The sequence below is a fragment of the Mustela nigripes genome, chromosome 17, assembly GCF_022355385.1.
Source record: "Mustela nigripes isolate SB6536 chromosome 17, MUSNIG.SB6536, whole genome shotgun sequence".
Taxonomy (NCBI): Eukaryota; Metazoa; Chordata; class Mammalia; order Carnivora; family Mustelidae; genus Mustela; species Mustela nigripes.
Window position 1 is genome coordinate 43,316,939 of NC_081573.1, and position 21,976 is coordinate 43,338,914.

The 21,976-nt window shown below is 38.5% G+C and overlaps 1 protein-coding gene and 1 non-coding gene across 2 annotated transcripts in view; one reads left to right on the forward strand and one right to left on the reverse strand.

Annotated features, from left to right (window-relative positions):
- Positions 1 to 21,976, forward strand: part of SNTB2 (syntrophin beta 2) — a 116,782-nt gene that overhangs the window by 74,031 nt on the left and 20,775 nt on the right. The window contains exons 4-5 of the mRNA XM_059383027.1: positions 5,945 to 6,087; positions 20,256 to 20,452. Coding sequence (XP_059239010.1) covers positions 5,945 to 6,087; positions 20,256 to 20,452 — 340 coding nt within the window. The remainder of the gene's footprint in view (positions 1 to 5,944; positions 6,088 to 20,255; positions 20,453 to 21,976) is intronic.
- LOC132006275 (U6 spliceosomal RNA) lies at positions 5,699 to 5,805 on the reverse strand. Its single transcript, XR_009401041.1, has one exon. It is a non-coding gene; the product is annotated as a U6 spliceosomal RNA (small nuclear RNA).

A 21,976-nucleotide genomic window follows, 5' to 3' on the forward strand; every position in this document is an offset into this window, starting at 1 on the left:
CCATATTCTTTTTCTCTTTTATAAAAGAAGACTGTATATTATGCATACTACTTTATACCTTGCTGGTTTTTTTCATTAAACAATATATTCTGGAGATCTTTCTATATAAATGCAGAGAAAACATTCCTTTTTTTTTTTTTTTTACAACTATATGTGTTTCCATTGTGTGGCCATAATTAAATAAGCACTCCTCCCAGTTTTGTTGTTACAATCTTTTGCCCTTATAAAGGATGGTATGGTGAATAATCTTGTAATTTGTCCTTTTACACATGTGCTATCCAAACTCTTTGGTTTCCAAGTTCAGGTAGACCAGGGAACCCATATTATCTGAATGTATTTGGTTCTTAAATTTGTGGGAGTGAGTAGTAAAACTTTGGTTAGTAAGGGATTCATCCCAAAATGTAACTGATGTAGCAGTAGCTATATTTGGATATTGAGAGTTTAGAGAGTAGGGGATATTTCTGTACCTGGAGGATAAGTCCCCAGAAGTACTGGGTCCAAGGGTGTGTTAGTTATCTATCGCTATATGACAAATGACTCCAAAACTTAGTGGCCTTACAATAACAAATATTTACCTCACATAGTTTTTGAAGATTAGAAATACGGCAGTGGTATAGCTGGGTGGTTCAGGCTTGGGATCCCTTGTGAAGTTGCAGTCAAGCTGTCCGCCGGGGGCAGTCTTGGAGGGGTTGACTGAGGTTGGGAGGTCCACTTCAAGCACGATTCATTCACAGGGCTGTTAGCAGGAGGCCTCAGTTTCCTGCCATGCAGGCCTTGGTACAGGGCTGCCTGAGTGTTCTTAAGACATGGCTACTGGTTTTCCCCAGAGTGAATGACCTGAGAGAAAGAACAAGCTGAAGCCACAGTGCCTTTTATGACCTAGACTCTTCTGCCTTATTTTTTCCATTAGCAAGTTACGAAGTCCATTTTACACCCAAGGGCTCCATCTCTTAAAAGGAAAAGTAGTGTAAAGAATTTGTGGACATATTTTTAAAAATCACAAAGGGCATATGCATTTGTAATTTTGTTGTTTTGTTTTGTTTTTTTAAAGATTTGTTTATTTGACAGAGAGAGACACAGCGAGAGAGGGAGCACAAGCAGGGGTAGTGGGAGAGGACAAAGCAGCTTCCCGCTGAGCAGGGAGCCTGAGGTGTGGCTAGATTCCAGGATCCTGGGACCATGACCCAAGCCGAAGGCAGACACCCAACAACTGAGCCACTCAGGACCCCCGCATTTGTAATTTTGATAAAAATTGCCAAATTGCCTTCCATCAGGGTTGAACTAAATTAGATTCCCACCAGCAATATGAGAGTTGTTAAACTTTTAAAGTGAAATTAGTTTGGTCTATGATACATAAAGACAAGTAAGAAGGAGAAGAACTTAACCACCAGTTCATCACAATATGTCTTTTACAGACCATATTTATGTGGTGGTTCCTCCAATCAATTTTGAGCTCTTGCAAGATGGGAGCACATTTTTTCGCAAATCTTTACTGCCCACAGAGAACTTAGCCAAATGCTATGTATATAGTAGATGCTCAGTAATTTTTTTGTGTATATTTATATACATACAAAAGCAAGCAAACATATCACTAATGGTAAAATATTGTCCAAGAACACAAGCTCAGGGTTGGGAAATAATACTAAGTAAAAAGGTTTAATCTCTTTAAAAAAATAGTACCACTGAACTAATTCAACATACTGTTTCTAAAATACTCTTCATTTTTACTTTTTTGAAGTAGTTTGGGTTACCCAAATCAGATATCACTCTTGGTATAAGGTGCTCAAGCAAGACTGAATACATTTTTCAGAGGTGTTATAAGTATTATAATGAACTTATGATAAGGTTAAGTTTGAATTCTGTAAATGCTAAAGCCTTTTCTAACTGTAAGATTAATTCTTTTGAGTGTGAAGGTGGTTAAAATAATTTTAGATTATATAATCTATTCACTAGAGGTAAGCATTTCTTTTGGCATAAGGTGTCTTTACTGAAAATCTTGCATATAAATGAAGTTGCTTCAATTGTACTTAGAAAAGATAGTTGTGGGGCACCGGGGTGGCTCAGTCCATTGAATGCCTGACTCTTGATTATGGCTCAGGTCATGATTTCACAGTCCTGGGCATTGGGTGTCAGAGGTGTCAGACTCCATGATGTAGAACCTGTTTAGGATTCTCTGTCTGCCCCTCCCCTCATGCTGATTCTGACCTCACGCTTTCTCTTTTTCTAAAAAGAGAAGGAAAAAAAAGTCATTTTGTGGAGATAAATTTAGGAAGGTTGTTTATTTAAATGATCTCTCCTTAATTTGTCTTCTGCTATTTCACATTGTATAAAAACTGAGTTTGCTTAAAACAGCAGAAACCTATACTACAGGTAATCGGTTAACAATAGATAATCTCTTCTCTGCACAGGAACTTCTGTCTCTTCATTGATACTGATTTTTATGTGACTGATAGTTTACTTTTTATTGGTTATATTCTTAAAAGAGAATTTTCTTTAAGTCCACCAAATTGGGGGGGCATATGTTACCTATAAAACCAGTATTTGTAAGCAGTTGAGTATTGATTAGAAAAGCCAAGACAGCCAAAGAAAGCCTTGTTTCCACAGTTCCTAATTTGTTCCTGATAATTCTCAAAACATGTAAGTACACTAAATGAGCATTAGTGGAATGGCTCATTTAGTTTTTGCTCTCTGTTTTTTTTATCACAGTAACAGAATAATAGAAGTATACCACCTGTCAAAAGATTGATTTATCAGATTAGGATTTAGAAAATGAATAGTAACTATTAGCAGTTTTTCATCTTTAGTGTTATTCAACTCTATTTATCAAAAAATAAAATTTGGTGAAGGCTGTTGTTTGGCCAGGTATTATGCATGTGTGGGTGTTGAAACACAAACAAACCAGAACCCTAACATTAGTATCTCTTTTTTCTCTGGCCAAAACCTTAATAGTGGAGCCCCAAGGCTGCTTGTACTGATACCACAACCAAAAATACATGCTATATATAAAGCAGGAAGCATTTTGACTCTACTGAAAGCAAACAGTATCCTTATAACTAAAGGCAAATAGACAAACAGAATGACTTAAATTGATGTTTCACTTTTCTGCAATGGTAAGTAGAAGAGGGAAAAGAAATTCTTTTAAGACTTAAGGGGAGCCTGGGTAGCTCAGTGGGTTAAGCCTCTGCCTTCAGCTCAGGTCATTATCCCGGGGCCGTGGGATCGAGCCCTGCGTTGGGCTCTCTGCTCAACGGGGAGCCTGCTTCTCTCTCTCTCTCTCTGCCTGCCTCTCTGCCTACTTGTGATCTCTGTCTGTCAAATAAATAAATAAAATCTTAAAAAAAAAAAAAAGACTTAAGACTCCAAGACTCTATAGACTCAAAGGGACCAAAGAATAAACACTTTTTAAAAATTGTTAGTTGAGGGGTGCCTGGGTGGCTCAGTGGGTTAAGCCTCTGCCTTCAGCTCAGGTCATGATCTCAGGGTCCTGGAATCGAGACCCACATGGGGCTCTCCACACAGCAGGGAGCCTGCTTCTCCCTGTCCATTTGCCTGCCTCTCTGCCTACTTGTGATCTGTCAAATAAATAAACAAAATCTTTAAAAAACTTTTTTTAGTTGAGGGGCACCTGTGTGTCTCAGCTGGTAAAGCAGCTGCCTTCAGCTCAGGTCATGATTCCAGGGTTCTGGGATTGAGCCCCACCATTGGGCTCCCTGCTCAGGAGAGAGCCTGCTTCTCTCTCTCCCTCTGCCTGCTGCTCTGTTTACTTGTGCTCTCTATCTGTCAAATAAATAAATAAAATCTTTTTAAAAAATTGTTAGTTGAACAAAAAGTTCTCTATTTGAAATTAGATATTGCTTCTATTGGTATTAGCAATTTTCCTTTATTGCCTGAAATATCTTCTCTGGGAAGAAATACATTTAACTTGGGTTTTCTAGAGGCAGCCTTCAAAATCTCTCTTACAACTTAAGGGAAAAATTCATTTTAAAAAGTCAGATTGCTGCAATGCCTAAGTGCCTCAGGCAGTTAAGCATCTGACTCTAGATTTTGGCTCAGGTCATGATCTCAGGGTTGTGAGGCTGAGCCCTGCATTGGGCTCTGTGCTTGGCATGGAGCTTGCTTAGGATTCTCTCTCTCCCATTGCCTCTATCTCTCCCCTCCCCCTCCTCTCTCTCTACCTATCTTTAAGGGGGAAAAAAAAAGTCAGGTTGCCATTTTAACCTCTTGGGAAAATAGGTTTTACATTATAGTAGTCCCCCTTATGCATGGAGGATATATTTCAAGACCCCCAGTTGATGCCTGAAACCATAGATAGTATGAAATATCTATGATATTTGGTTTAGAATATTTAGAAATTCGGTAGTTTATATATACTATGTTTTTTCCTATTCATACATGCATATGATAAAATTTAATGTATTAAATTAGGCACAGTAAGAGATTAACAAGAGCTAATAATATAATAATTAGAGCAGTATACTATAATAAAAGTTATATGAATGTGGTCTCTTTTTCTCTTAAAATATTTTATTGTACTATATTAGTGATTTTTATGGTGATGTGAGATGAAGTGAGTTGAATGGCATAGTCACTGTGATAGAGCATTAGGCTATGACTGACCTTCTGTCCATATGTTAGAAGGAGGATCATCTTCTTCAGGACCATGATTGACAGTTGGTTACTGAAAGCATGAAAAGCAAAACCATGGATAAGGGAAGACTACCGTGTCTTCCCTTTTGAAATATTATTCATAATAATAATCTCAGAGACAAAGACTTAGAAATCCCTTTGGGGTTATCTGTGACCCAAAAATATAAGAATCCAAGAGAACCTTTTTGGAACTGATTCCCTCCAGGTATTATAGAGTTACCCAGAGACTAAATATAGAATCTTAGAAAAACTTGGGTTCACTGATAAGAAAAGTAAAATTATTTCTATAGAACCTTGCTGGAATCTCAGAGTAAGGTTGTATATTTTGTGCTTCCAGCACATAAAAGAACATAGGTAACTTGACTGGCTAGAATTCATCTCCAGCTTCTGGAATCAGTTTGTGGCTCTAACTGCAAGGGGAAAATTCTGGTAGTAGATGTTATAACACAGAACTAAACCACTCAGTCCCCTTTTCATCTTATAGATACATTCTTAAGTTTCTCTGACATGTTCAAATGACCTTCAGATGTCATTAAGGAAGAGAAAATAAGAAATAGCTTTAAAGACAACTCTGTAAGAGACCAGTAGATTCATCATTTTGATTTCTCCTTGAAGCCATCAGTTATAGCTGAAGCATCAGTGTTTTTTTGTTTTTGTTTTAGGATTTGTGTAAAAATAACAACTGTTTGTTGTTTCATGGGGAGAAATGTTTTGATATACCAGGGCTTTTGTTCAGCATAGTCTTTTGCTTTATGACTTTGGATTCTTGACAATATGGATAAATAGTGATTATTTCCCTAAATTTTTAAATCCTCACAGAGGTAACTGAGCTTTATGTGGGTAAATGCAATGGTACATTTGAAACAAAACATAAACTTCCTAAAGTATAATGGGGAACTCTGTAAAAACAGAGTCCTATCACTAGATAATGTCTCCAACTCACTCTGGGAGAGCATTTCCAGCTGAAACAATCCACCTCATAGTGGAGAATCCTAGCCAGTGGAAAGGAACCTGATGGGATATTTCCTATTCTTTTTTTTTTTTTTTTTTTTTAAATATGGAACGCTTCACGAATTTGCGTGTCATCCTTGCGCAGGGGCCATGCTAATCTTCTCTGTATCGTTCCAATTTTAGTATATGTGCTGCCGAAGCGAGCACGGATATTTCCTATTCTTCAAACCTCTTAGGTTCAGGGAACAAAATGGAGATCCACTATGTTAGACCATCACTGAAGGGACTTTTACAGCTTTATAACATTATAGTTAGCTCTGCTTTCTGGATTTTACCATTGTAACAGGCAAAACTAGATGGTGGAAGACAACAATGGAGACCTGTCCTCATGGCTGTGACTGAGAAGGATTTGCTGCTTTATGACTGTATGCCGTGGACAAGGGATGCCTGGGCATCACCATGTCATAGCTACCCTCTTGTTGCCACAAGGTAAGTTTAAAGACAAAAAAATAAAATAAAATAAAATAGCTGTCCTACTCTAAATCTACCAAAAAATTTTAAAGTGAATTCTATTATATTGGGTACCTGAAGTAGCATTTAAGTAGTAGACATAGATGGTTGAGACAAAAATTTTTCTTTCATAACCTTATTGATTATTTTGCAGCTCCCAGCTCAGTAAATGTTTTCTGTCATTAGCATTTTTTTAAGTTGTGGAAACAGCTTCCTAGAACTGTTGCTTCAAGTCTTGCTTAGTCATGAAGATAAATAGTAGGGGTTTTTTCCCTTTACTTTATTGATTGTGACTAGAAAACCACTGAAATTGGGGTAACCTTTTGAATGTGTGATGAATTCACTTAAACCAGAATATAGTACTGTGGATAAACCACACAAATCAGCCAAAATATTCTTCAGTTCTCTTTCTAGTATAAGAGCACATAATTTTGATGCCAGCAAATAGACATTGATTTGACCTAAAGCAACAGGAAATTTCTAGCATGCCAGATGTGGAAAGTTGGATGGGAAATGAATAGAGATATGTAGATTTGGGGGCCAATGTGTCTTACAAGGTAACTAGAAACTAGTCTGAAATTAGAAAACATATTCACATTTAACTTTATTTGGGCTTAAAAAAAAAAAAACATCCAGCTTTGAAGTAACTCAAAAACTATACATTAAAAAGGAACTCCACAGAAAAGTATTTGGTATTTTTAAAAAAAAGCTACATGACGAGGCCGTCTGGTATGTCCCCCAAGGAATGGTGTGGTGGGGGTAAGAGTGGTGATGAGGATTCCTGCTTAGAGTAGACCAAGAGTCATTGGAGGAGTATTCTCTAAATTACAGGAAGACTTTCACGGTGTATAGGATTTCCTTCAACTTTCCAAGTTGTCTTATATATGTCATTCTTTTTATAGAAATATAATTTCCACATAACTTTTAGGAATTTTTCTGTAATTTAGAGCTGGAGCACCTAGATCACAGAATACAGATAAAGGATTTGTTGAACCTAAGAATTAGGGAGTTGCACCCTCATTAATTCCTTGAGGACATAAGAATTCTACAGAAAGACTGAATTTAACCATCAGTTCTCTGGGTTGGTTTTGTTTTTTCCCCCTCTGGATTTTTTTTTTTAATTCCCACTAAATTATAACTTCTTTGAGGTTAAGAACTATGACTGAGTCATCTCAGCACATCCATAAATCTTAATCAAATTCGATTCTATTACTTATAGTTTCTCAGTCATAGTTACATTAGGAGCATGACAGGAATCCTGTGAAAACATGTGGACACATCTCAGTAGTTATGATTCCAACAATTAAATTTGTATCTCCCAAAGATTTAGAGTTTATGAATATGACTAAAAGATCTCTTAAGTTTCAGGGCGCCTGGGTGGCTCAGTGGGTTAGGGCCTCTGCCTTCTGCTTAGGTCATGATCCCAGAGTCCTGGGATCAAGCCCCGCATCGGGCTCTCTGCTCAGCAGGGAGCCTGCTTCTTCCTCTCTCTCTGTCTTTCTCTCTACCTACTTGTGATCTCCGTCTATCAAATAAATAAATAAAAACTTAAAAAAAAATCTCTTAAGTTTTAATTTTATGGAAGAAGCCTATACTCTAGTTACAGTCATAGAATGCAAGGAGCAGCTTTATCCTTAGACATTTCCTTAATTTTGTGTCACTAGAGAGATGGAGCAGAAATCTGTGACATCCCATAGATGAGCCTCAGTTCAGTACTAGAAAGTACAATCCTATAAACAAATAATTTCTGGCCATTGACTAGATGGGGCCTAGACTATCAAAGCCCTTTGGTACTAAAGAAGGAGACGGCATGGTTCTTTGTCTACTATCAGTGTACCTTATTTTGCAAATACGGAAAAGATATAAATAAGACTTACGACTAAAACTTTAAAACTCTTAGGAGAAAATACAGGAATATATCTTTTGACCTTAGCTTAGGCAGACCTTCTTGGATAGTACACAAAAGCACAACACAAGAGAAAAAAAATAAATAAATTGGGCTTCATTAAAATTAAAAACTTTTATGCTTCAGATGTCACCATCAAAAAAGTGAAAAGACAACCCACAGAATGGGAGAAAATATTTGCAGATCATTTATCTAATTTGGAACTTGTATCTAGAAAATATAAAAACTCTTATAGCTCAATAATAAAAAAGGTAAACTACCCAATTCAAAAATGAGAAAAAGATCTAAAAAAAATTTGTCTAAAGAAGATATGTAAATGTCCAATAAGCACAATGAAAAGATGCTCGACATAATTAGCCATGAAGGAAATGCAAATTAGAATTACAGTGAGATACCATTTCCCAACCACAAGGATGGCTATAATTAAAAAGGCAGATAATAACAAGTGTAAACTAGGATGTGGAGAAAATGGAACCCTCCTACACTGCTGATGGGAATGTAAAATGGTGCAGTTGATGTGGAAAATAGTCTGGCAGTTCCTCAAATGGCTAAATACAGAGTCACCATACAACCTAACAATTCCATTCCTAGGTTGTATACCCCAAAGACATGAAAACTTATGTCCACACAAAAACTTCTACATGAGGGGTGCCTGGGTGGCTCATTGGTTAAGCATCTGACTTGATCTCAGCTCAGGTCTTGATCTCAGGATCATGAGATCAAGCCCATTGGGCTCAAGCCCAGTGTTAGGCTCTACAGTGGGCATGGAGCTTATTTTAAAAAGGAAAGAATAGAAAAGCAAAAACTTATATATGAATGTTCCCAATAGCATTATTCATAATAACCAAACAATGGAAACAACCCCAACTGTTCATCAATTGAGAAATAAATGTATATCCATACAATAAAATATTATTCAGCAATAAAAAAGAATGTGTTCTTGTACACCTTATTCCCCCCGCCCCCACCTGCCTCCCTGCCTACTTATGATCTCTGTCAAATAAATAAATAAAATCTTTAAAAAAAAAAAAAGAGTGTGCTAAAATTAAATGTGATGGTTGCACAATTCTGTGTATATTAATATCCATTAATCATTTCTCAATAAAGCTGTTATAGGAGCACCTGGGTGGCTCAGTCAGTTAAGCCTCTGCCCTCAACTTGGGTGGTGATCTCAGGGTCCTGGGATCGAGCCCCGCATCGGGCTCTCTGCTCAGCAGGGAGCCTGCTTCCTCTTCTCTCTGCCTGCCTCTCTGCCTGCTTGTGATCTCTCTCTCTCTGTTAAATTAAAAAAAAAATTTTCTTTAAAAAAATAATAAAGCTGTTATAATTAAAACAACCCATCTCCCCAAAAACCCCAAAGATGTAATAGAAGAAATTAAGACCAATCCTTAATAAACTGCATTTGAGTCTCTATTTTGGCACTTAGAGTCGGTAATCAGCAGCATGTTTCTTAGCATTTCTCTGCTGTAGAATTTCAGTTTGTTCAGTGAATGCTAATGGTATAGGGTGGTATGAGTATTGGATGAGTTAATATTTATAAAATGCTACAGTGGTACCTAACACATTGTATGTGCATAAGTAAGTGTTAGCTGCTTTAATTATAATTATTATTTATTATTAATTGACAATCTGTCAAAAAGGAATTCTGTGTAAAAAGTGTAATTGGGTTGATTTGGCCTTTGTTAAAAGAGGAACTTAGCTCTATCCAATAGTTTTTATAAATAGTGAATGTTTCATGTTAAATGTGAGGAATTCAAATGTATTATTTGGATCAACCTAGACCTGCAAATTGAACTTGGCCATAAATTAAATGGGTGGAGCCTATAGCTCTCTGAACATGTTGTTTCTTTTTTTTAAGATTTTATTTATTTATTTGACAAGAGATCAAGAGCATAAGCAGGTGAAGGGGCAGAGGGAAAAGGAGAAGCAGGCACCCCGCTGAGTAGGGATCCCAGTGTTAGGGGACTTGATCCCAGGACCCTAAGATCATGACCTGAGCCAAAGGCAATTGCTTAACGAACTGAGCCACCCAGGTGCCTCTGAACATGTTGTTTCTTAATAAGTTTAATTCGGGAGTGCCTGGGTGGTTCATTCAGATAAACATCTGTCTTCAGCTTGGGACATGATCCTGGGGTCCTGGGATCAAGCCCCTCATCGGGCTCTCTACTCAGCAGGAAGCCTGCTTCTCCCTCTTCCTCTGCCTCTTGTGCTTGTTCTCTGCCTCATATCAATAAATAAAATCTTTAAAAAGGTAAATAAGTTTAATTCACTTTGCAACAAGGATTCTTTACTCCTTGTTCAGGAAGTACCAGTAGATTAGGAGCAAAGATAACAAGCAGATGAGAGGTCTATTTTTTCCATGTGGCTTTGTCAGCGAGGTGGAATTGGTTGAACTCACTGCAAGATAGAAATAAGTGGACCTTAATCATCCTTTGCCTCCCCTAGCGGGTAGAGTTTGGCCACAGAGAGAAACCAAAGGATGGAACCGGACCAAGAGGTATCCCACAGAGAGCAGCAAGGCCAGAAAGTGGTGTCTTTATGTCTTTTTGGTGTGGGAGAAAGAGAGGGTTTGAGATTTATGAGTAATGAAAAAGGGCTGAATATTCACTTTCATTAATTCTACTCTTAGTACTTTGGAATATGTTCTTATGAATAGATGAGGCAAAGAAAAAAAAAAGAAGATAGTATAAACACATAGAAAAGGAAAAGAAATCAAGAATGTTGATTACCCACAAAAGTAGATAGTCCCTAATAAAATGAGAGTTAATTGTAGTTTCAAAATCAAAGAATGTTGTTAGAGTAATATAAATTAATATCATTTATTGGCTTGCACATTTACAGATTCTTAGAAACCAAGATATGTGTGTGTGTACAATTAATAGTGGGTATTTTCACACTGGTGAGGAATTTGAGTAAAATATGATAAATGAAGATTTTTAAAAATTTTTTATTTTACATATTTCTTAAGATTAAGCCCAGATACATGATATAGGTAGAAAAACACATTGGTTTTAAAGGTGCTGTGGATTTTGTAGGATGTGCATTTTGTAATCTTTTCCTATAAACTTTCTTTGACTAGAGAAGAAAAAGATCCAAAGATAGTGTGGCTACTTTACAATATGGAAAATTGAGTGGTGTTGTGCTTAGAGGATTTAGGGGGCAAAAGCAGCTAAAACGCCTTTGCATGAGCTCATCTGGTCTCCCCACTAAAGGGGTCCTTTTGGCAGTGTGTTCTAACCGACTGTGGCCCAGCCAGAGTCTAGCAGCTGGTTTGAATTAGATTTCCTCTGCCAAATATTTCATAATCAAAACCTGTAGGAAAAATTCTCCCAGACTTTATATTTTTTTAATGTCTGACATGGGATTAGAAATCAAACTGAAATGGTAGGCTCCACCCTGTCACTTTGCCCATGCTCTGTCTTACTTGGATCATATGTGGAATAATTCTGAAACTTAACTTTTGCTGAGATAACTCATGTTTAATTATCATGTTGGTTCTATGGGCATCTGCTCAGTGAGGCACTTCTCAAAGCATACTTTCATGAACCTCTGAGGATCCCCTTTTCAGGGGGTCTTTGAGTTTGAAACTATTTTCCTAGTAATACTAAGATGCTATTTGCTTTTTTTCCCTGTTGACATTGGTACTGAGGGTTGGTAAAATGGCTGGTGCTTTAGCATGAATCAAGGTAGTTGATTCCATACCAAACTGTATTGACTTGCCAGATGTTGGGGGCCAAGGGGATGTTGGTTGCCAGTTTAACCCCAAAATGTCTTTGTTAGAACAGTAAAAATTTAGTTTTATTTAATCTTAACGCTTGAGTATTCATCTTCTTAATATTCTGTAAGTTGAAGGGGGAAGTACTCACAAGCACTTCAGCTGCGTACTGAAGTATGATGGTTGTTTCAAAGAAAACCACGTGTATGATTGACTTGCTAGTTGAACTAGCTGTAATTTTTCATGGACCACCATTTTTTACTTGAAAAAACAACTTGTGGAGAAAGGCTGGGAAGAGTAGGAGGACCCTAAACTCACCTCATCCCACAGAAACATACAGCTGGATAATACATCAGCATAAATAATCCAGAAAATGACCCAAAGCCTGGCAGAACAAACACCACAGCTAAAGGCAGAGAAGACATTGCATTGAAAGGGGGTAGGAAGGGCAGAGGCCTGGTTGGGAAAGCTGCATATTATTAAGCTAGATATATAGAGATTAGCCAAAAATGCAAAACACTGCCATTCTTCACATTAATTTTTTAATGCCTTTCGTTGTACCATTATCTACAGTAGGAAGGGAGCCACCAGCACAGACAGCCACAGGGCAAGAAACAGACCATCACATCAGAAAGCCCGCACAGGGGGCACCGGGGTGGCTCAGTGGGTTAAAGCCTCTGCCTTTGGCTCTGGTCATGATCCCAAGGTCCTGGGATGGAGCCCCACATCGGGTTCTCTGCTCAGCAGGGAGCCTGCTTCCTCCTCTCCCTCTCTGCCTGCCTCTCAGCCTACTTGTGATCTCTATCTGTCAAATAAATAAATAAAATCTTTTAAAAAAGCCCGCACAGGGAAGAAACCCCGGGACATTTCACTTTGAAAGGGAGAGGGGTGAATTTCCTGAGTTGTTACAATGGTGGGTTGGAGGGAACTACTTAAAGCCTGAAATTTTAAAAATCAGTGAGCTCAGCTCTGGGAGGGCCCAAGAGCCTTAGGAAGCTAAGTCCCCACGTTTTAAAGAGACCACACAAGAAACCACCCAAGGAGATCCAGTATAGAAGCAGCAGTTTGCTTATTTTATTGGTTTTAAAGCGTTCTTTTACTTATTAGAGAGAGAAAGATCAGGAGTGGGGTGGAAGATGGGTAGAGGGAGAAGCAGACTCCCTGCCAAGCAGGAACACCAATGTGCGACTCCATACCAGGACTCTGGGATCATGACCCGAGCCGAAGGCAGAGGCTTAATGGACTGGGCCACCCAGACACCCGAAGCAGCAGTTTAAAAAACACACTGTTGGGCACCTGGGTGGCTCAGGCCATTAAGTGTCTGCCTTCGGCTCAGGTCATGATCCCAGGGTCCTTGGTTCGAGCCCTATGTGGGGCTCCCTGCTCAGAAGGGAGTTTGCTTCTCCCTCTGCCTATCCCCCGTCCCCCTCCAACCCTCCACCCTGGCTTATATTCACTCTCACTCTTTCTCGCTCAAATAAGTAAAATCTTTTTAAAAAAAAAATCACTGGGACGCCTGGGTGGCTCAGTTGGTTAAGCAGCTGCCTTCGGCTCAGGTCATGATCCGGGGTCCTGGGATCGAGTCCCACATCGGGCTCCTTGCTCGGCAGGAGCCTGCTTCTCCCTCTGCCTCTGTCTGCCTCTCTGTCTGCCTGTCCTCGCTCACTCTCTCCCCGTCTCTGACAAATAAATAAAAATCTTAAAAAAAAAAAAAAAATCACTGTCAGACAATGTTTTTCTTATAGAACTTTTGAAAACTTGGATGAGGATAGCACCTCAAAGAGCAATAAATAAATAAATAAATAAAATGGCCTGTTCTTAGCTTCATTGTAGGCCATGTGCCTATAATATTTTTCTAAAAGTTTGCTGGTTCTATCCTTCACTCCTGTAATGATAATTTAAGCAAAAGGACTTTTTTTTAAAGGTTTTATTTATTTGTCAGAGAGAGAGAGCACACAAGCAGGGGGAGCTGCAGGCAGAGACGGATGTGGGACCTCCATCCCAGGACCCTGGGATTATAACCTGAGCCACAGGCAGATGCTTTACTGACTGAGCCATCCAGACGTCCGGAGAAAAAGGACTTCTAAGAGCAAATGGATGCTCCTTTACATTTCTTTCAGTTGTCAGAAAGCCACTATGGGTTCAGATAAAAGGCAACAGTGTGTCTTTCAAGAAAAAGGTATTTCTTCTCATCTACCATCTACCATCTATCATATACTGGTTTAGCCAAGTTAATCACATTAGTTCTCAACCCTGGATATACACTAGAATTACCTGGTGCATAACTTTTTTTTTTTTTAGTTTTTTTATTTTTAAAGATTTTTTAATTTATTTGACAGAGAGAGATCACAAGCAGGCAGAGAGAGAGAGGAGGAAGCAAGCTCCCCGCTGAGCAGAGAGCCCGATGCGGGGCTCGATCCCAGGACCCTGAGATCATGACCCAAGCCGAAGGCAGAGGCTTAACCCACTGAGGATAGGCGCTCCTACCTGGTGCATAACTTTAAAAAATTACTTATGTCTGGCTCAAATCCTCAAGAATTCAGACTTAACTGGTCTAGGCAATCTTATTCTTATTAATACAAACTTACCCAGATAGTTTAGATGTATAGCCATTTGAAAAACACTAAACGAGTCATCTGCCAACTTTCTGGTCTGAGGACCTTTATATACTCCTAAAAACTAATGAAAACACAAAAATGCTTTTGCTTTTATGGATTATACTGATTGATATTTACTATAATTAGAAGTTAAAAGGGAGAAATTTTAAAAAATAATTTAAAAATAAAAGTAAAGGGGCACCTGGGTGTCTCAGTGGGTTAAGCCTCCACCTTCGGCTCAGGTCATGATCCCGGAGTCCTGGAATTGAGCCCTGCACTGGGCACTCTGCTTGGCAGGGAGCCTGCTTCCTCCTCTCTCTCTGCCTGTCTCTCTCTCTACTTGTGATCTCTGTCAAATAAATAAAAGTAAAAAAAAAAAAAAAAGTAAAAAGCCTGTATGTTTCAATATGAATAACTTATTTTTATTAAAATAATATTTTCTAAAACAAAAAAATTAATGTGAAAAGTGGCATTGTTTCGCACTTTTTTAAAGATTTTATTTACTTATTTGACAGAGGTCACAAGTAGGCAGAGAGGCAGGCAGAGCAAGGGGAGGGGAAAGCAAGCTCCCCACTGAGCAGAAAGCCCAAGGTGGGGCTTGATCCCAGGACCCACTGAGCCACCCAGGCACCCCTGTTTTGCATTTTTTGCTAATCTCTATGTATCTGGCTTAATAATAGATGATTTCTATCTCCTGTATTCTTTTTTTTAATATTGATTTATTTTATTTTATTTTACTTTCTTAAGATTTTATTTATTTATTTGACAGAGAGAGAGCAGGGAGACGGGGAGAAGGAAAAGCAGGCTCCCCACTGAGCAGGGACCCCCCCCCCCCGATGTGGGGCTCAATCCCAGGACCTTAGGATCAGGACCTGAGCCTAAGCCAGATGCCCAACTGCCTGAGCCACCCAGGCACCCCTTACTTATTAATTTTGAAGAACAAGAGAGAGTCATGGGTGGGGGCAGAGGGAGAAAGAGATAAGCAGACTCCTGGTTGAGTGTGGAGCCCAGTGCAGGGCTCAATCCCACAACCCTGAGTTCATGACCTGAGCCAAAATCAAGAGTTGAGTCTGAAGCTCAACTAACCACGTAGGCACGCCTTTACTGTTACTTTTTTAGCAGCTTTACTGAAATAACCCATATACATACAATTCACCCATTCAAAGTGTGGTATTTAATAGTTTTTATTATGTGCACAGAGTTGTGTGACCATCACCATAATCAATATTAGGACAGTTTCATCATCATAAAAGGAAGTTCTTACCCATTGACAGACAGTCACTTCTCATTTTCCCCGCTGCCCGCCCTTACTGGGAATCTAATTCTGTCTCTGTAGATTTGCCTATCCTGGACATTTCATATAAATGGAATCATATATAGCCTTTTATGTCTGATTTCTTTCCCATAGCATACTGTCTTCAAGGTTGATCCATGTTGTAGCATGTGTCATAGCTTCATTTCTTTTTATGGCTGAATAATGTTCCATTGTATGGATAGACCACATTTATCAGTTGATGGCCATTTGGCCTATTTACATTTTTTGAGTCTTATGAATAATGCTGCTGTAATATTCATATACAAGTTTTTATGTGAACATATGTTGGTTTGGGGGCATATATAGCTAGGAACAGAATTGCTGGGTCATATGGAGCTCTATATTTAACCTTTTTTTAGAAAGTACCAGGCTGTTTAGTACAGGTACGACATCATTTGAAATTCTTACCAGCAGGGTATGAGTTTTCCATTTTCTCCATACCCTCATGGTTTTAAGTTGTATTTCCCTAATAGCTAATGATGTTGAGCATCTTTTCATGTACTTATTGGCCATTTGTATACTTCTTTGGAGCAGTATCTATTTAAATCCTTGATTCTCTAATTGGGTCGCCTTTTAATTATTGAGTTGTAAGAATTCTTTATATATTCTGTAGGCAAATACCTTATCAAATATACGATTCGTGAATATAGTTCCTTTTCTGTGAGTTGTCTTTTACTTTCTTGACAGTGTCATTGGAAGCACAAAAATTTCTAATTTTGATGAAGTCCAATTTATCAGTCTCCTCTTGCATTTTTGTGTCACATCTAAGAAGGCTTTCCCTAATCCAAAGTCACAAAAATTTACTTCTGTGAGCTTTTCTAAAAGTTTTGTAGCTTTAGCTCTCAGACTCATTCTTTTATCCATATAGGGTCAGTTTTTCTGTAGTGTGAAATAGTGGTCAAACATCACATCATTCTTTTGCTTGGGAATATTCAGTTATCACAGTACCATTGTTAAATAGACTGTTCTTTCTCCATTGAAGTCTCTTGGCAAAAATCAGTTGATCATAACTAGGGTGTTGTTGTTTTTTTTTTCTGGACTGTCAATTTAATACCTTGGTAGTAAGTTTTGAAATCAGAAGAGTGAATCCTCCAGTTTTGTTCTTTTGCAAAATTATTTTGGTGATTGCAAGTTCCTTGCATTTTCATATGGATGTTAGGATTAGCTTGTTGATTTCTGGAAAATAAAAAAAAGATGAAATTTCATAGAGATTGCCTTGAATCTGTAGATCAATTTAGGGAATATTGCCATCTTAAAAATATAGTCTTCTGGTCCATGATCAAAGGTATCTACTTACTTAGGTCTCTAAATTCTTTCAGGAGAATTTATGAGTATAAATTTCAGGAGTTTTATGAGTATAAGTTTTATACTTCTTTCGCTAAATTTATTCCTAAGTATTTTTCATTTTGATCTATTATAAATGGATTTTTTTTCTTAATTTCCTTTATAGATTGTTCGCTCCTACTATATACAATCAATACATTGATTTTTTTTTTCTTGAATGGGGAGGGGCATAGGGAGAGAGAGAATCTTAAGCAGGCTTCATGCCCAACATGGAGCCCAAAGTGGGACCCCATCTCATCACCCTGAGATCATGACCTGAGCTGAAATCAAGTGTCAGACACTTAGCCAACTGAACTACTCACATTGGGCTCCTTGCTCAGTAGAGAGCCTGCTTCTTCCTTTCCATCTGCTTGCAACTCTCCCTGCTTGTGCTCTCTTTCTTGCTCACTCTCTGTCAAATAAATAAATAAAATCTTTAAAAAAAAAAAGAGTTTTAGTTTTTAAGTAATCTTTCCACCCAACATGGGGCTCGAACTCACATTCCTGAGGTTGAGTCGAATGTCTACTGACAGACACCCCAGTTATGTCTCATTCTTATCATGATTTGTACAGGCTAAAAATAAAAACTTTTAGAACAGACTGGACTTGCAAAATCCCCAGGTACAGCATTTATCAGAAATAATGGTCCCTTCTCCAATCAACCAAGAGTTAGATGAAGTATTCATGTAAGCATTTCATCGAAACCCTGAGGTTCATAGTTGCCATTCTGACTTACTGCCTTCAACTCTCCATTCTACTTTCTGTTTCTAGGGGTTGGTCTATAGGTACCTAATATTAGTAGAGTCAGGCAGTGTTTGTCTTTTTGTGACTGGTTTATTTCACTTAGTATAATGTTGACAAGGTTCATGTGTGTTGTTGTGTATGACAGGATTTCCTTTTTTTTTTTTTTTTTAAGATTTTATTTATTTATTTGACACAGAGAGATCACAAGTAGGAAGAGAGGCAGGCAGAGACAAAGGGGGAAGCAGGCTCCCCGCTGAGCAGAGAGCCAAATATGGGGCTCGATCCCAGGACCCTGAGATCATGACTGGAGCCAAAGGCAGAGGCTTTAACCCACTGAGCCACCCAGGCGCCCCGATTTCCTTCTTTTTAAGACTGAGTAATAATTTGTTGTATGTATATACCACTTTTTCTTCAGTTATTCATTCTGTCAATGGACATTTAAGTTGCTTTCACCTCTTGGCTATTGTGGATAATGCTGCAATGAACATAGATGTAAAATATCTCAATAATCTAATTTCAGTTCTTTTGGCTATATACTAAGAAATGAGTCTTTTCCCCATTTTTTAACTGGGTTTTTGTTTCTTTATTGTTGAGTTTTAAGAGTTCTTTGTATATTTTAGATATTAGTCCTTTATCAGATATGTGCTTTTCATATATTTTCTCCTACTCCGTGGCTTGTCTTTTCATTCTTTTAACAGTATCTTTCAAAAAGCAGAAGTTTTTAACTTAAAACTTACCAATTTTTTTTCATGGATCACACTTTTTGTGTTGTATCTTTTTAGATTACCTAGGTTTTCTCTTAAAATATCTTCTGCAAGGGGCGCCTGGGTGGCTCAGTGGTTTGGGCTGCTGCCTTCGGCTTGGGTCATGATCTCAGGGTCCTGGGATCGAGCCCCGCATCGGGCTCCCTGCTCTGCAGGAAGCCTGCTTCCCTCTCTCTCTCTCTCTCTCTCTGCCTGCCTCTCTGCCTACTTGTGATCTCTGTCTGTCAAATAAATAAATAAAATCTTTAAAAAAAAATATCTTCTGCAAGTTTATACTTTTACATTTTACATTGAGGTCTACGATCCCTTTTGAATTAATTTTTGTGGAAAGTGTAAGGTCTTCCAAAAGAAAACACCAGGCCTGATGGGTTCATTGGTGAATTCTACCAAACATTTAAGGAAGAAATTCCCTATAATCTCTTTCAGAGGAAAGAAGCAGTGGGAATACTTTCTCATTCTGTGAGGCTAGCATTACCCTAATACCAACACCAGACGAAGACCTTATAAGAAAATGTAGACCAATATCTCTCATGAATATAAATGCAAAAGTCCTCAACAAGTATTAGCAAATCAAATCCAAAAAAGTATAAAAAGAATTATATATCATGACCGAGTGGGATTTATCCCAGATATGTAAGGCTGGTTGAGTATTCTAAAATCAATTAATGTCATCCATCCCATCAAGAAGCTAAACAAGAGGGGTGCCTGGGTGGCTCAGTGGGTTAAAGTCTCTGCATTCAGCTTAGACACTGATCCCAGGGTCTTGGGATCAAGCCCCATTTTGGGCTCTCTGCTCAGCAGGGAGCCTACTTCCCCCCCCCCCCCCGCCTGCCTCTCTGCCTATGTGTGATCTCTGTCCGTCAAATAAATAGAATCTTAAAAAAAAAAAAAAAAAGGAAGCTAAACAGGAAAAATCATATGAATCTATCAAGAGATGCAGAAAAGTCATTTGACAAAATTCAATACCGGTTTCTGATTTTTAAAAAAGAAAAGTAAACTAGGAATAGAAGGGAATATTCTCAACTTGATAAAAACTGTCTACAAAAAATCTCTAGCTAATATGCTTAATAATGAGAAACACAGTTTTCCCATTACAATCAGGAACAAGGCAAGGATGTCCTGTCCCCTCTTGCCATTCCTTTTTAACATCCTACAAGCAATTCTTGCTAATGCAGTAAGTTAAGAAAAGGAAGTAAAAGGTATACAGATAAATGGCTGACAGGAGGAGGGGGAGGGGATGAATAAGCAGAGCAAAGAGAACTTTTAGGGCAAATACTGTGTATATTATAATGACGGATATATGTTGTTACACATTTGTCCAGACCTATAGAATTCACAACACCAAGAGTGATCCCTAAAGTCAACTATGGACTTTGGGTGATTATGGTATGTCAGTGTAGGTTCATTCTTGGTAGGAAAAAAAAGTACCATCTAGTGAGCGATGTTGATAAGAGGGGAGGCTGTTTGTATGTGGGGGCTTAACACGTCCTAGTCAAAACTGAACCTTTCTTTGACCTGTGCAGCCTTTTCAGAGCATAAAAAGGAATGGAATATTGGGCCTTAGCTCATCCAGCCCAGTGTTCTGCCTATGACTTGAGGGGTCATTTTATGGGACAAAAGAATGGTATATACTTCAAAGGCTATAATATTGTTTTGAAATATACTTTGCCAGAACTGCAGGTAGCTTTTATAACTTTCTGCTTATTTACCAGCATAAATTGCTGACATTTTCTTATACCACTGTATTAATTACTTTTGATCTTTGCCCTCTTTGTGGTCCTAGGTTGGTTCATTCTGGCTCTGGATGTCGATCACCCTCACTTGGATCTGACCTCACGTTTGCTACCAGAACAGGCTCTCGGCAGGGCATTGAGATGCATCTCTTCAGGGTGGAGACACATCGGGATCTGTCGACCTGGACCAGGATACTTGTTCAGGGTTGCCATGCTGCTGCTGAGCTACTTAAGGAAGTCTCACTAGGTATAGATCCTGACACACCATTTCAAATAGTAATTACATGGAAATGTTATACTTTGTTTAAAGTAAAAACCAGGGGGTGCCTGGGTGGCTCAGTGGGTTAAAGCCTCTGCCTTTAGCTCAGGTTATAATCCCAGGGTCCTGGAATAGAACCCCACATCGGGCTCTCTGCTCAGCAGGGAGCTTTTTTCCCCCTCTCTCTCTGCCTGCCTCTACTTGTGATCTCTGTCTGTCAAATAAGTAAATAAAATAAAATAAAAAATAAAGTAAAAACCAGAGACGTCTGGGAGGCTCAGTTGGTTGAGTGTCCCAACTCTTAATTTCAGCTCAGGTCATGATCTCAGGGTCCAGAGATTGAGCCCCACTTTGGGCTCTGCACTGGGTGTGGAGCCTACGTGGGATTCTCCCTTTCCTTCTCCTTCTCCCTCTGCCCCTCCAACTCGTGCTCTCTCTCTCTCTATCAAATGAATAAATAAATCTTAATTAAAAGAGGCACCTGGGTTGAGCATCTGCCTTCCACTCAGGTCATGATCCCAGGGTTCTGGGATCATGTCCCGCATCAGAACCTTGCTCAGCAGGGAGTTTGCTTCTCCCTCTCCCTCTGTCTGCCACTCCCCTTGCTTATGTTCTCTGTCTCTCTGTCAAATGAATAAATAAAATCTTTAAAACAAAATCTTAAAAAAAAAAAATAAAGTAAAAACCATTACTCAAAAATATTCTAAAATATGGCAGCATAAAATGATCTTGATGGAAGAAACCTGGTTTTTCTGTTTCAGTAGTAAAGTTTCCCTAAACCTTATATATGGCTCCTTTATAACACCCTTTGTACAACGTGACAGTTTTGGTGTTCATTGTTTTAATCTGTATATGATAGCGTAAGGACTGATTTACTAAGTACTAGATGCACTAAACTTCTGTTCAGAAGATTTAGTCTAAGATATGGATAAACACCCTTAAAATATGGGCATATTACAAGGCTTATGGCTACAGAAAAATAAGGAATTTTGTGTAGGAGTTTGTCTTCAAATTTTGAAATAAGCATCTAAAGGAGAGAAGCCTGGTGGTGTCTTTTCATTGTTGAAGCGCCCTCTTGTGGCTAGTCCTTATGGCTTCCTTTGTGTATATATATGTATGTACACGTGTAGGTATTTCCAGATTGTTTTCCATTTTAACAAGAACAAAGAATAGTCAAAATGAAGATATAGAGTTTCTAATATGGTTTGAATTAATTTTATCTTTTTAAAAATATTTTATTTATTTGAGAGAGATAGAGAGAGAGAGCGTGAAAGGGGGAAGGGTCAGAGGGAGAAGCGGACTCTCCACTGAGCGGGGAGCCTGTTGCGGGGCTCTATCCTGGGACCCCGGGATTATGACCTGAGCCAAAGGCAAATGCTTAATCGACGGAACCATCCAGGTAACACTAATTTGATTATCTTGGTTCCAATACAGTTTACTTAATTTTGCTCCTGTTTTCTATGTATTTTATTTTATAAACAGTTTTATAGAATTTTATAAAAAGAGAAAATG